This window comes from Rissa tridactyla, chromosome 17 (assembly GCF_028500815.1).
Source record: "Rissa tridactyla isolate bRisTri1 chromosome 17, bRisTri1.patW.cur.20221130, whole genome shotgun sequence".
Classification (NCBI taxonomy): domain Eukaryota; kingdom Metazoa; phylum Chordata; class Aves; order Charadriiformes; family Laridae; genus Rissa; species Rissa tridactyla.
In genome coordinates, this window is record NC_071482.1 from 441,022 (window position 1) to 454,990 (window position 13,969).

The 13,969-nt window shown below is 60.3% G+C and overlaps 1 protein-coding gene across 3 annotated transcripts in view; it reads right to left on the reverse strand.

Annotated features, from left to right (window-relative positions):
* ZBTB16 (zinc finger and BTB domain containing 16) overlaps positions 1–13,969 on the reverse strand; it is a 61,444-nt gene that overhangs the window by 16,455 nt on the left and 31,020 nt on the right. For all 3 annotated transcript variants that reach the window (XM_054223128.1, XM_054223126.1, XM_054223127.1), the window contains exon 4: positions 6,735–6,821. In XM_054223128.1, coding sequence (XP_054079103.1) covers positions 6,735–6,821 — 87 coding nt within the window. The remainder of the gene's footprint in view (positions 1–6,734; positions 6,822–13,969) is intronic.

The window sequence follows — 13,969 nt, forward strand, 5'->3', positions numbered from 1 at the left end:
TTCCCTTTGGTTCTGCCCCGGCCCGAGACTGGCGAGAGCGAGTCCCGCTCCCTCTCGAGCAGCCAAAATCAAGCGCGGAGTATTTTTTCCACGGTTTTTACACATCCATTTGCAGGCGATGCTGCGCAAAAGCTGCCGCGCCTGTGCATGGCACGTCGGGCTCCAGTCGGACGCCTCTACCCAAAAATGTCACAGCGGTCACAAAAGTGTCTTTACTGCCGGCATTTTGCATTTCCAGCTGCTGCTGAAGCCACAAACCCCGGAGGTGCCTCTGGCAGCAGCTCCCCCACCCCAAATCCAGTTTTCCCAGGTTGGCTGAGGATTCCCGCTGGGCACTGCCGGCGCTGGAAGGTGCCAGGAACAGTCTTTGCACCCTCCACATGCAAACCGCAACCGCTTCTGTTTCCTAAGCTCGGTTTGAACCCAGCACCGGTTTTCTCCATTCTGGCGCATCGCGGAGCTGGCATCACTCCCGCCTCCTCCATAGGAACCGTCATCCTCGTGCCCGAACCAAAGCCCATCTCAGCTCCGCGGCCACGCTCGCAGCCTCCCACCGGTGCGTCGGGGGCCGGCGGCGCGCTGCGGAGCGCTCCCGCAGCCCAGCATCGGAACCTCGCGCTCGCCTCCGACGGAAAACCCGCCAAGTGTTGTCTGGGCCGCATCGCCCGCGCGTCCTCCCCGAGCCGGGCCCGGGGAGCCGAGGCAAGCACGGGAGGGATAATTACCTCTACGCGTACTTAATACTGCAGTGCATTATCTCTAGCTACGGAGAAAAATGCTATCCGGCGGTATTTCCCCCAGAAGCCTCATCGAGCCGCTCTCTGAAAACTCTCAGGAGCCCTGTGAAACGGTAATAGAAAGTCGGGGCAGCCGGGGGGAGACGCGGGGCCGGCTTCGGTAAGGAAGTGCCTGGCACTTGCAGATGGGCACCGGGCACCGCTCCGGCCGAGCCGGGGGAGGGATGCAGCCAGAGGGGCAGGAATCGCATCCCGCGAGGCCGAGCCACCGGAGCAGGGACACGGCAGATACAGGGACGGCTGCTGGCGGCAAGTGCCAGTGCCGAGGCAAGCCCGGAGCATCCCGGCGCAGAGCCGGCCCGGCCACGGCGCCACGCCGAGCCCACGGCAACCGGAATTTATGTCTCCACAGAATTTATGGCCCATGTCACCAAAGTTGCACGTTCTGTGCTGCTCGCTCACAAACCTGCATTCCCAACACGGCAATCAGCGGCGTGACGCCTGTAGCGCCGCTGGTGTTTTTTAGGCGGGTACCATTTTGAGGCAGAGAAAGCGAAGCAAAAGAAGGGAGAGGAGACAAACACGTAATTAATTGGACTAAACGTAAATTTGCCAAGAAGAGAGAGAGACAAGGCATGCCCGTGTGCCAGCGCAGCTCCGGCGCGGTGCCCCCTGCATCCCCCCAGGCTCCCACGACTCCCCGCAGCCCGCCCCAGCCAAGAGCAGGGCTGCTGGGATGCTACATGCCAAGCCAGGCGCTCTGGCATTTAAAAAATAACAATAGTTAAAAAAAGTGGAAAAAAAAAAAATCACTCTGTACCTCAGTGTGCCTTTAGAACAGGAGCAGAATACTTTTTTGGGGGGCAAAAAGGGCGGATAAAGCCCCGCTGAGGCGGAGGAAGGCCGAGCTTCCCGAGCAGCCGCGGGGGCATCCCACCGCCTCCTCCCGGGTCCCTGCTCTCCTGCGCCGGATTTTTCTCCCTTTGTACCTCCGCTTATACCGCACGACTGTTTTGAATCTCTAAAATAATGTGACAAGTTAATGATGGCACAATTATCTAAATGTTTAACAGACATGTTATCTAAGTGAATCGGATTGAGATTCCATCCCGCTGACAATAAACATCAATGGGAGAGCAGAAAGTGATAGGCAAATTATCGCCAACCCTGCAATTTCAATGCTATTAAATTTGGAGGAATAACAGCCCTGAGGCCTGTAAACTCTGAATAAAATAGACCCTTGTGTTTGGCCAACTATTAAATCAAAACGCTACCAACATCCCAGCAAAAAAAAAAAAAAAAAAAAGGAAAAAAAAAGGCAGGGGGGAAGATTTATAGCTTTTCAATTTTCAGTAACACGTTGGTTTTATTAATTCTTTTCTCCTACTTGCGTCCTGGTGTTGGCATCGCCAGCCGGGGAAGGCGAGGGATGTGGGCAGGGATGCAGGCAGGGGACGGAGGGGAGGGATGCAGGCAGGGGATGCGGGTGAGGGATGCAGGCAGGGGACGGAGAGGAGGGATGCGGGTGAGGGATGCAGGCAGAGGATGGAGGGGAGGGGTAAGGGATGCAGGCAGGGGACGGAGAGGAGGGATGCGGGCAGGGGATGCGGGTGAGGGATGCAGGCAGGGGATGGAGAGGAGGGATGCAGGCAGGGGATGCGGGTGAGGGATGCAGGCAGGGGACGGAGAGGAGGGATGTGGGCAGGGATGCAGGCAGGGGACGGAGAGGAGGGATGTGGGCAGGGGATGCAGGTGAGGGATGCAGGCAGGGGATGGAGGGGAGGGATGCGGGTGAGGGATGCAGGCAGGGGACGGAGAGGAGGGATGTGGGTGAGGGATGCAGGCAGGGGACGGAGAGGAGGGATGCGGGTGAGGGATGCAGGCAGGGGACGGAGAGGAGGGATGCGGGCAGGGGATGCGGGTGAGGGATACAGGCAGGGGACGGAGAGGAGGGATGCGGGCAGGGGATGCGGGTGAGGGATGCAGGCAGGGGACGGAGAGGAGGGATGCGGGTGAGGGATGCAGGCAGGGGACGGAGAGGAGGGATGCGGGTGAGGGATGCAGGCAGGGGACGGAGAGGAGGGATGCGGGTGAGGGATGCAGGCAGGGGACGGAGAGGAGGGATGCGGGTGAGGGATGCAGGCAGGGGACGGAGAGGAGGGATGCGGGCAGGGGATGCGGGTGAGGGATGCGGGCAGGGGATGGAGGGGAGGGATGCGGGTGAGGGATGCAGGCAGGGGACGGAGAGGAGGGATGTGGGCAGGGGATGCGGGTGAGGGATACAGGCAGGGGACGGAGAGGAGGGATGTGGGCAGGGGATGCGGGTGAGGGATGCAGGCAGGGGACGGAGAGGAGGGATGCGGGTGAGGGATGCAGGCAGGGGACGGAGAGGAGGGATGCGGGTGAGGGATGCAGGCAGGGGACGGAGAGGAGGGATGCGGGTGAGGGATGCAGGCAGGGGACGGAGAGGAGGGATGCGGGTGAGGGATGCAGGCAGGGGACGGAGAGAAGGGATGCGGGTGAGGGATGCAGGCAGGGGACGGAGAGGAGGGATGCGGGTGAGGGATGCAGGCAGGGGACGGAGGGGAGGGATGCGGGTGAGGGATGCAGGCAGGGGACGGAGGGGAGGGATGCGGGTGAGGGATGCAGGCAGGGGACGCGGGTGAGGGATGCAGGTGAGGGATGCAGGCAGGGGACGCGGGTGAGGGATGCAGGCAGGGGACGCGGGTGAGGGATGCAGGTGAGGGATGCAGGCAGGGGATGTGGGCAAAGGCTCCGGCGCATCCTCCGTGGAGCGGCCGGGGGCATGCCGACCCCACAAATCAAAGAGCCAACTACGTGCCGAAGAACATACAGTCTATATTAGGCGCCGAGCATGCCCAGGTGAAACTGGGTCAGGAGTAAATGCGTGCTGGCCCGCGGACCGCCGCCGGCTGCCCAGGGCGCACATGCTCGCGCGCGTTAATTGCCCTGGCACACGGGAGGACACCCGAGACGAGTCACCTCTGATATTTATAAAAGCGGGCGGCGAGCCCGAGCCCCATTAGCACGAACCCCGGCGGCGCGAGCGTCCCGAGCCCCGGCGGCGCTGGCTGGGGGGCACTCGGGCTGCCTCCTCAGTGCATTTCGCTTTTTCCTCTACATTTTAGGAGAAGGGTAAGGAATTTTCCAGGCTCTCTGAGCTCACACTGCTGGAAGATGAGCCAAAACAGTTGCTGCTTTTCCTATTGCCGCGGGACGGGGGCCAAGGACAGCGGACGCCCGGAGAGGGCGTCGCAGCCCCGAGCCCATGGGGCCGTTGGCAGCGCGCAGCCAGCTCCGTGTTTACAAGCAGAAACTATTTTTTCCTTCATTTATTAGTATTTTTTTTACCTTGTGTCTGAAAGCAGGGCGTAGGTGTTCTGCTGTTAGAGCCGGGCGCTGCTCGGCGCAGCACACGTACGCCAGGGCTGGCTTCGTGCTTTGCGGCGTCGTTTGGGGGAGCAGCGAGGGGAACGGGGGAAAAAAAAGTGAGATAAAGGGGCGTCCCGGATGCTGACCGTGCTCCTGAGAAACAGCCCCACGTGCTGGGAAGGAACACCACAAGTCCTTCGTCTCGGCCACCCCCTGCAGAAAAGCTCTCCAGCTGCAGGCCACCCGCAGAAGCAGCGACGTCTTGCAGACGGGTCCCGCATCCGCCCCTAAACACCGCGGTTTTGAGCAAAGCGGGCGCATTTGGTCAGCCTGTGCCAGACACACCCCGCGCAGTTTTTGATGCCACCCTTGAATGAACCCACCCGCACATTTACCAAAAAGGGCTATTTTTTACATGGAAAGCTGGAAGGTCTTTCACCAACCAACCTGCTGCTAAGGGTGAAGGGAGGACGCCCCCAAAAAAATCCTTTCTGGGAGATGCCGTTATTTGGGAAGGGGGTTAATTATAGCGAGGCAGGGGAGGGATGCTGTCCGTGCCAGGGCCGGGCTCTCTGCGTGCCACCCGAGGAGAGGAAGCGATTCATTTCGGTGTTTACAGCTGGCGATGACAAACCCGCTGCGCCCGGGTCACCGCGTCCCCGCGCTGCTGCCCGGCCGCCCTTTGAGCTTTGGCCCCATCCAGCCCCCGCGCTGCGGCCACCGAAGGGCCTTTAATCCCCGCAGAGGTGTCAAGGTCGGCAGAGAAACCGTGTCTGTGCTCAGCTCCGCATCTGCAGGATGGTTTTGGGGACAGGCATCGTCAGGCGCCCGCTCCCGATGTCACACCCGGGGTGATGGAGCCCCGGGTACCGGGGGGAGCCGGGCTCCCACCGACCGCCCCGGGACGCTCAAGACATCTGGGAAACACATGGAATTTGGGAGCCAGACACGGTTTGCTCGGCCACCTTCACCTCCCTGCCCGGGCTCGGGTTGCTCATCTCTGAGCAGGGTCTGTCCCTCGGCTGCCCCAGCACAAGCGTCGTCCTTCCTTGTCTCCTCCTCCTCCTCAACCTGCCGCACCACCCGCTTTAAAAGGACTGTGGATTGGTAAATCCCGGCCTCCCGCCGCAGGACTCGGGATAAGGAGGGCAATTACTTTACAATTTATGAGCTTGGCCAGCGCGTGGCTCCCAGCTCGGGTGACGGCCGCAGCTATTCCTGCCCCGTGACGCAGCACTCGCATCCGTCCTCCAACCCCGGCGTGAAGCCGGCCGGGCTCTCCCTGCCAGCCCTGCCGCCTCCCAGAGCAAACGCGGCCATTTGTGGCATTTCGCAGGGTTTTCGGCACTGAAAGAGGAGCCTGTGCTCGGTCAGACTGCTCCCAATATAGCGCGGGGAGGAGCGGGCGCGTTTCCCTGCCCCAGCCGGGGTTTTGGGGGTTTGAAAGGCTCCACCCGGGACGGTCCAGCTGCGAATTCCCCCGAGCCCCGGAGCAAACCGTCCCCGGGCAAGGTGGCTTTGGGGAGGTGCATAAAGGGCTCCTTGTGCTGCCCGCGGGCTGGAGGCGCAAGAGGCGAAGCGCGGCGGGGGCCAAGTGCCGAGAGCTGCTCGGGAAGGGCCGGCGCGTCGCTGGCAGAGGGAAGAAATCACCGCGCGTTTGCTGCGCCATCGCTCCCCGGGTGCACGTGTCAACGCCCAGCAATAACCAACGCCACGGTGCGGTGCAAAGCGCTGCCTTGCGCCCCTGTTTCAGTGGCAGAGGAGCTGGGGACCCTTCGCTCCTGCCGAGCACCGGTGCCAAGATGCCAAGTTAATTGCCCGAGTGCCATGGCTCGCCCATGGCCGCTTCTCTGGTTGGGGTTTTAAACGTGTCTGAGCACCAGGGAATGAGGTCTTCTGGGCACAGCTGGTCCTTCCCTCCCCAAAGCCCCCTCCCTGTGTCCCAGGTCCCTGAGCATCCCTTCCGACGCGCACACCCACTGCGCCGTCTGACTGTCCGCAGGGACTCGCAGCGCAACAAAACCTGCCCAGAGCTCCAGACGCAACGCAATTATCCCTATAAACACCTTGAAAGATGGGAACGCAACTACCAGCATAGGCTGGGGTCTGCAAACGATTCGTAGCTCATCGCTCCTGGGCTCCCGAGCATCCAAACACTCCTGACAAGGGTATTTAACCCTTGGGAAGCTTCTCTTAAACCTGAAACGGCAGCCAAGTGCCAGCGTGTTGGTCAAATTTTGGTGCACATGGCTTGAGAAAACACGGGTGAGCGGCGCTTAGGTCGTGCTCCTCCTTCCGCCAACATCCCCGCTACGAGCCCAGCAAAACCAGAAGCAGAGAAGTCAGCAGCAAACGCCCTTGCAACCGCCACACAGGCATTACCAACACAAGAACAAAGCCATTTCCAGTTTGGAGCCCAGCAGAAAACACAGCCGACTTACCTGAGCCAAATTAAAGCCAAGAAACGGACCCGGGCAGGTCGGAAGCGGGAACCGCAAAGGGTTAATCTCTCGGTGGGGCGAAAGGTCCCAAAGGCAGCCCAGATATCTATCCCCACCGCGCCTCGCCGAGGAGGGAAGGGGAAGGGAAAGGGGGGCCACGTACCGGTGTGCGTCTGCCTGTGCGTCTCCAGGGCGTCTTCCTTCGAGAACTGGGCGCCGCACTGATCGCAGACCAGGGCCTTGGCGCCCGCTGGGGAGAGAGAGGGGAGAGGAGGGTTATTCCAGGGACGTTGCTGCCGGCATCGTTCCACCCGCAGGACCTGGGACACGGTGGGGTTTTGTGTTCTACATCCCCCGCTCAGCCACGGAAAGCAGCGCCTTGCTCAACCCTGTGGTCCCCATTCCACATAACAGCACAACGCACAACGAAGAGTTGCTGGCCAGCAAGAAATTAAATATTTGGGTGGTGGTTTTGGTTTTTTTTTTTTTTTAAATCATTAAACATCAATACGTTTCATTAGCATTGTAACCGATCTAATTGTAATTGGTTTCCTGCCCATTCCCGTGGCAGGCGCTGCTGCCGGTACCCGGGGATGGTACCCGGGGGCGGTACCCGAGGGATGCGTCTGGCCAGAGACACGGCTGAGACGCCGCGATTGAGTGCGAAGCTCGCAGGCGTCTTCGACTATCAGAGAGAGAGATGCGGTATTGGGGGGAATTCTTAGAAAATCACTATCAACATGTGCTGCTGGTTCGGGCGAGGAAAAAAACAGGATGCCCGGCAGCAGATAAGTAACTTCCAGATAAAAGCAGATTAACGATACACACCACGTCCGAAGCGTCGCTGCCGGGACAAAGCTGCGGACCCATTTCTTAGATTTCGAGGTTTGATTCAGCTGTTGCGTGACGGAGCAGCCTTTGCCACCCATTTCCAGGGGTCCCAGCAGCATCTCCTGCCCCATTCCTGCCCCCCCCCCCACCCCAACAAGACGGGATTTGGAGAAAGGCGCACAGAAACAGCGACGGGGAGAGAGGGAGGGGTAACACGGGATGCATTAAAAAGAGAATTCCTTCGCCTTTAAATTGTCTCGGTAACGGCTGGCTCGCAGGCAGAAATATTTGGCAGCGGCGAAATTAAAAGTGATAAATTTTCTCGCCAAGTGTTGATCGATAATAGAGGTCTCATCTGTTAATCAATACGACAGTCTGCCTGTTTACTGTGCATATGTTGTTCTCCGCCGCCCTCGCCGTGATGTCAAGTTTGCATTCAAAACAACCCGAGTGTGCACGGGCCACATGGCCGCTCGCAAAGGGATAAATACGCCAAAAAATGAAAGGGCTCTGGGGGGGGACACGAGGAGGGCGGGGGGGGCGGCTCAGCCCACACGTGCCGAAAGGGATGCTCTGGGGGCTGCGGAGCACCGTGCGGATGCTGCTGGTGGTACCCGCGGCAGGGAGAGGAGCGTAGGGTAAAGGGCTCCGAGACCACCTGGGATGGCGGAAGCTGCTGGAGCGGCGTCGGGATGGGGAGCAGCAAGGGGATGGGGAGCAACGAGGGGATGGGGAGCGACAGGGCACGGCCACCCTCCGCCCAGCACAGGCGATGCGCAGCTGGCAGTTGCCAAGGCAATGGCTCTCCATCGCCACTCGATGCTCTCCCGAGCCCCACCGCCCCCAAGTCTGGATATCTGCGAGGACACGGCAGCAACAGGTCCTCCCCCCGAGATCAGGCTGGGCTGGGGGGCTGGCACACGCCGGGGTTGTGCCAAAGGCGGGGTTTGCCTTTTTCGCCCCCATTTCGCGTGGGCAGGTGGGTGCTGGTGGTGCCCCCCGAGCGCGCAGAGCAGCCCTGCAGGGCCGCGGCCAGGAAGGGCAAAGGCGGCCGGCATCTGGCCGGGAGCGGGGGGACAGAAAAAATTCCTTGGCCAGGCGAAAATAAACAGGGCGAACGCCGGGAGGAGCCGGGCGCGCTGGCTTACATAAGGAAGCACAGCGTGTACCAAAACAGCGGACCCAAAAAAAGCCGGAGCTGTCAGAACAATGAGTACAGACGCGGGGCATTTTACAGCAGGCGCTGCCGTACAGTTTTATTTACAGTACCTCTTATCAGCGCGGGAACAGCACGCCGCCTGCCAATTTCCAAAGGCCAGGACTGCGTGTTCTTTCCCTCAAGTAGATGTGTACTCCAGGCGGGGGAATTTTTTTCTCTCTCTCTCTTTTTTTTTTTTTTTTCTCATCAGCAAAACAAAAACTGATACGGAGCCAGAATTCCTGTAATGTACACACGCTCGCGGGGAGGGGAGGAGGAGGAGGAGGAGGAGGGAGGGCGGCGATTGAATATGTAAATAGTTCAAGGTTAATTTTACTACGTGAGTCACCGGGAAAAATGTCATCCAACATCTGAGCTTATTATAACAGGGATCAGAAAAAAAAAAAAAACCCAGCACCACGGCTCGGTGTTTGTTATTACAGGGAGCAGGACATATCTGAAAGCAGCGCATCCAGCGCCTGTGTCAGGGCTCGCTTCGCTCCCTCTCGCTCTCTCCCCGCGCGCTCAACGCCACTCAGAGAAACGATTACCCTCTCCAAACGTACACATGAGTTGGGGGGAGGGTATTTTTAGCCAGCGCCTCGTATCGCCTACAGTATATAGATATCTCCGGATGATCTTCCCGACGGGACGGGACTCCGCGTGCTGCCAAGTATCAGCCGCGCTTTCGGCGCGAGCCTCGCGGTTGGCACCAACCTCCCTGCCGTACATTTATATCGGCGCGAGCAAATTTATAGCTCCTTCCTAATAAAGGTCCCTGCAGCCAGAGGCGGACGAGGAGCCGCTGCTTTTTCCGTCCAGCGCGATCTGCAGAGTCATCGCCGCCCCGGCATCCCCCCCCCCGGCAAGGTCAGCGCTGCCCGGGGACCGCAGTGCCCCCGAAGCGGGGCGACACGGAGGGGCAGGCCTCAGCTCACCCCATTTCCCCCCAAAAGAAAGGCAAGGGGGCAGCCCAGCGCCGGCCAGCGCTGCCGGGGTTCAAAGCAGCTCTTGGGGACGGGATGCGCCAAAGGGTCATTGGGAGCATCCCCACGAGCACCCCCCCGGGCACCCCTGCAAGCGTCCCCGGCGAGGATGCGGGCCCCCCATGAGCCCCGGTCGGGGTTCCCGGCTCCCTCCCCTCCCACCGGGCTCAGCCAGGGGGGGTCTGAAGCCAGAGCTCGTCCAGTTCTACCCGCTCTCACCCCAGCGGTACCTCCCAGCGCCCATTCACTTTAATGACTTTATGGGGCCGGAGGATCCCGTTTTAGCGCGCTGGATGGTAGGAAGTAGTAAAAGGCCCCAACGCGGCTCCTGCGCCACTGCCCTGCCCTTAATTGCGGGGCTGCAGCCCCTCGACGGCTGCGTTTCCCACCCCTCTCCCCGCCGGAGCAGCCGCCGCCGCCGCGTCCCCTTCCCCACCAGCCCCTTCTCCCGCATCCCCCTCCCCGGCCGACGGGGCTGGGAGGAGAGATGCTCCGAAAACACCAACTCCAGCCCAGGGAAAAATAAGGGAAAAGGAAAAAGAGAGGCCGCGACCATCCGGAGGAGGAGGATGGGAAATCGGCCATTTCCCGAGGACGGCGGGGGAGGACGGGCTGGTGGCAGCAACACCCCGGCCCTTCCCCACCGGTACGGCACGACATCTATTCCCCTCCCTCCCCCGGCACAAGGGATTAATAAAAATTTGGGATTATATATTATTAACAGGCTGTAATTGGCAAGAAGGTGGAGAGAGGGGGGGTGGGAAATATGGATTAAAAAAAAATTGCCAAGTAAATTTATGCACTGTCGTCGCTTTACTACCTAATTAATTCAGTAATTTCAAAAACAATTTTATTTATGTTCCATTTACCACATCAAAAGTGCAAAGAAAAAAAGCAGCACCAAACCACAGTGATGCTAAAATAATACCTCAAGGCATCTATTTTTAATCAGGGGGAAAAAAAAAAAAAAGGAAAAAAAAAAAGAAAAAGAGCCGGCCCCGGCTTCTATACAATCTCTGTCGGGCAGACCACCAACTCGGGAGAGCGAAGCAGCCGAGCCCTCCGCGAGTGCCTTCCTGGCTGCCGAAAACAGAGCTTGTCAAAAAAAAACAAATCCATAATGGCCTGAGGCTCCTCTCCAATCTATTTTCTGCTCAGCTGGTTTTAAATGAAGTTATTATGAGTCATTAAAACACCCGCAAGCCTGTGGAAGTCAGCCAATTACAATTTTAAATTTAGCCTGTTCTCTACCCCATTCTCTTGTTTTCTTCTTTTGCCCACATCAAGCTGCTTTTTGATTTTTATTATTGCTCTTATTATTATTATTATTATTATTTCCCTTCTCCCCTGTTCCACCCAAGTGGAAGAGACAGTCGTGAAAATCTCTGCGCTAGAAAAATAGACCGGAGAAAGGCAAGAAGGGCCGAAAAAGGACCCGGCTGCCGAGCAGGCTGGGGTTCAGGGCGGCGAACGGCTTTGCCTCCTTTTTTCCCCGAGTGCCATCCAAAGGCAGGAACCGAAGAGGAGGGAAAGAGCGAGGCGCGGGCTTTAGAGGGTTCGGAGGGGCTCCCGAGCCCAGCGCGACGGTGGGCTGACGCCGGGGGGGGGGGTTCGGCCCCTCTCCCGCCCAAGCGCCACGAGCATCCCTGGACCACGGGCGGCTCTGGCGGGAAGGATGCTCTGGGCAGCACGTCCCGGGCTTGGGAAAGCACCTGCAATGATGGGGCGGGGGCTCGGGGGACAGAGCCACCGCCAACATCAGCGCCCAGCCGGTGACACCCGCCCCCATGCCGGCAGAGCCGGGGGGGTATCGTCATAGATGAAAAAAATCCCCCCAAACCAGATTTTGAGCTCAGGAGCAAAAACCAGGCAGGTTCTTACATAATTCCCCCCTTTTCCTCCGCCCCGCGGGCGCTGCTCTCCCTGGCGGCCGCCTCCCGGCAGGGGGGCACAACGCCAGCGCCCACCCAAAGCCCCCTCGGCCCCGCGCGGGGAGCGAGCGCGGCGCGTCCTGCACAGCCCATAAAACTCCAAACAGCCTCCAGACACTCCCGCAATCGTCCTCCATCAAAACACTTTGTCTTGCATACAGAAATGCGGCGGGGCGCGCGCGGAATACCAAATCAGGCCGTGACGGTGCGGGGAGGCGGCTCCTTGGCAACGGGGGGGGGGGGCTTCGCCGCCGCGCGACAGGAAACAAAATCTGTCAAGCCTGTTGGGCAAATGATAAACATTAGCGGTATTAAAAAAACCCAACCCAACACAAAAGCTGCGTAAATGGCTGGCAAGAGCAGGGGGAGGGATGGGGGGGCTCTCACCCCATTCTCCCCCCCCCAGCCCAGGGGGGTCTCCGGCGCCGTGACCCCGGGGGAAGTTTGGGAAGTTGGGGCAGAAAGGCGGGGGGGGGGGGGGGGCGGGCGGCGATGGCTGCGCGCGTCCAGGGGTGTCAATGCGATGGATGAGCATCGGGCGGGTTTGGTACCGGGGGGGTGGCTTGGGGGGTCCCGGCACCCCTGCTCTGCACCCCACCTTCGGTAACAAGGGGAAGCCAAAAGAGGGGAGCGGGGAGAGGCGGCGGCGGGCGAAAAATAAATCTATTTCATCAGGTAAGGGCAAGGGGGGGGGGAGAAAGCAGCTGGCTCGGACCCAGCGGCCGGGTCCAGGAACGCAGCCAAAACAGGAGCTAAAAAGCAAACCATATTCTTCTGGTCTCAGCTCGGGCTCTCGAGGCAGAGAGGATGGGGAGGGGGGGCGAGAGAAATGTATTTTTCATCAGCCAGTGTATAATTTATAAACAGCATTAAACAGTTTTTGTTTTCTTTCTTCCTCTCCCCCGTGTGCGCGGCTTGGCCGGCAGTCAAGCCTGCATTAATTTCTGCTGTGGGTACAGTGTGTTCTTGGATGCACATCTGCGGATGATCATAAACGCGGGAACGCTGGCAGAACATCCAGACCTGCCGGCGGGGCCGCTGACATCACCCGGCACCGAGCGCGGGACGGCGGCCAGCCGGGGCGGGGGGGCCCCGGGGAGCCGCCGGGGGCCAGGGGACGCAGCCGCCCTCACCCCCACCGCCAGGACACCGGCGCCCCATGGAGATAACGCCGAGCGGGGGACGACACTCGCGAGAGGGACGGGTGGCGGCGGGATGAGCCCCCTCCCCTGAAAACGGGCGGGGGGACGCGCCCTTCCCTCCTGCCCGAGGTACCGTCCCCATCGGCGCGTCGGGTCCCGCTCCCCCAGCACAGCCCGGCCCCTCACCCCGCGGGGCTTTTGCACCCCCCTTCCTGATGACAGAGGACGAATCGAGCGGATTTGGGTGGGGAGGGAGCTGCTGGCAGCAGGGCAGGGGGCTGCGGGTGCGTTGCCCGCACACTGCTCACCAGCATCCCCATTTGCTGCCCATCGGCATCCCCACGGGCATCCACCAGCATCCCCACGCGCGGCCCGGGGCGGAGGAGGACCGCGGCAGCGGCTCCTGCGGGATGGAGAGGCAAAGCCAGCGGGGGAAAGGCAGACACCCGCTTCCCTCCCTCTTCCTGGGATAAACCCAACCGAAAGCGGGCGGTTTGGTAACCGCCACCCCAGGCCGTGAAGAAGCACCAGCTCGGACGAGGCTGCGGCGAGGCTGGGACTGGCCTCCCCCGGCCGAACCGATGGCGCTTCTCACCGCACCACAACGAGCCGGGCTTCCCACCTCGCTTTCCACGGCACCTCCTTTTCCTGGGGGGGGGCAACTCTTCATAGCGCCTTTAGAGGTTGGAGCGCGCGTCTCCGGCAGGCAGGCGCGGGCGGCGCTGGGCAGCACGTAGGGAAAGGCTTTGCATGGCATTAAGGGCTTTATATTTACGTTTTATAGTGGAGTGTAAACATTTGGCTGCGGATTTACCTTGCACCTGCGAGGCTGCAGCGATAACACTGCCGAGCACCCGCCACGACGCAGGGGCACCGTGACCCCCCCCCCACTTGGGTCTCCGACTTGTTCATTAATTTAAATGCACCTTTAGCACCAAGTATCTCCCAGAAACGCTCGGCCAGGGAGATGCCACCCACCACTAAACCCAGCATTTGCCACCTTCGGCATGGGGGGCTGCCGGAGGAGGGGGCTCCTGGGGGGCACTTGCCATCCCACCCCGACACTCTCCCATCGGCGCAGAGATGAGCCACCGCCGCCCCGAGAACCAGCCCCGACACCACCGCCCCGGCACAACCTGGCCTCATCCCGGCCGGCGGAGGGGGGAGGCGAGGGGAGAGGTGCAAAGGTCTCCTGCTTTAATAAATAACAGCGCTGGAATTCGCGGCGGCTGTTTGCGAGAGCAGGGCAGAGCTCTCCCCGCCTCCCCCCTCCAGCCGGATTTAAAAAAAAAAAAAAATAATAAAAAAAA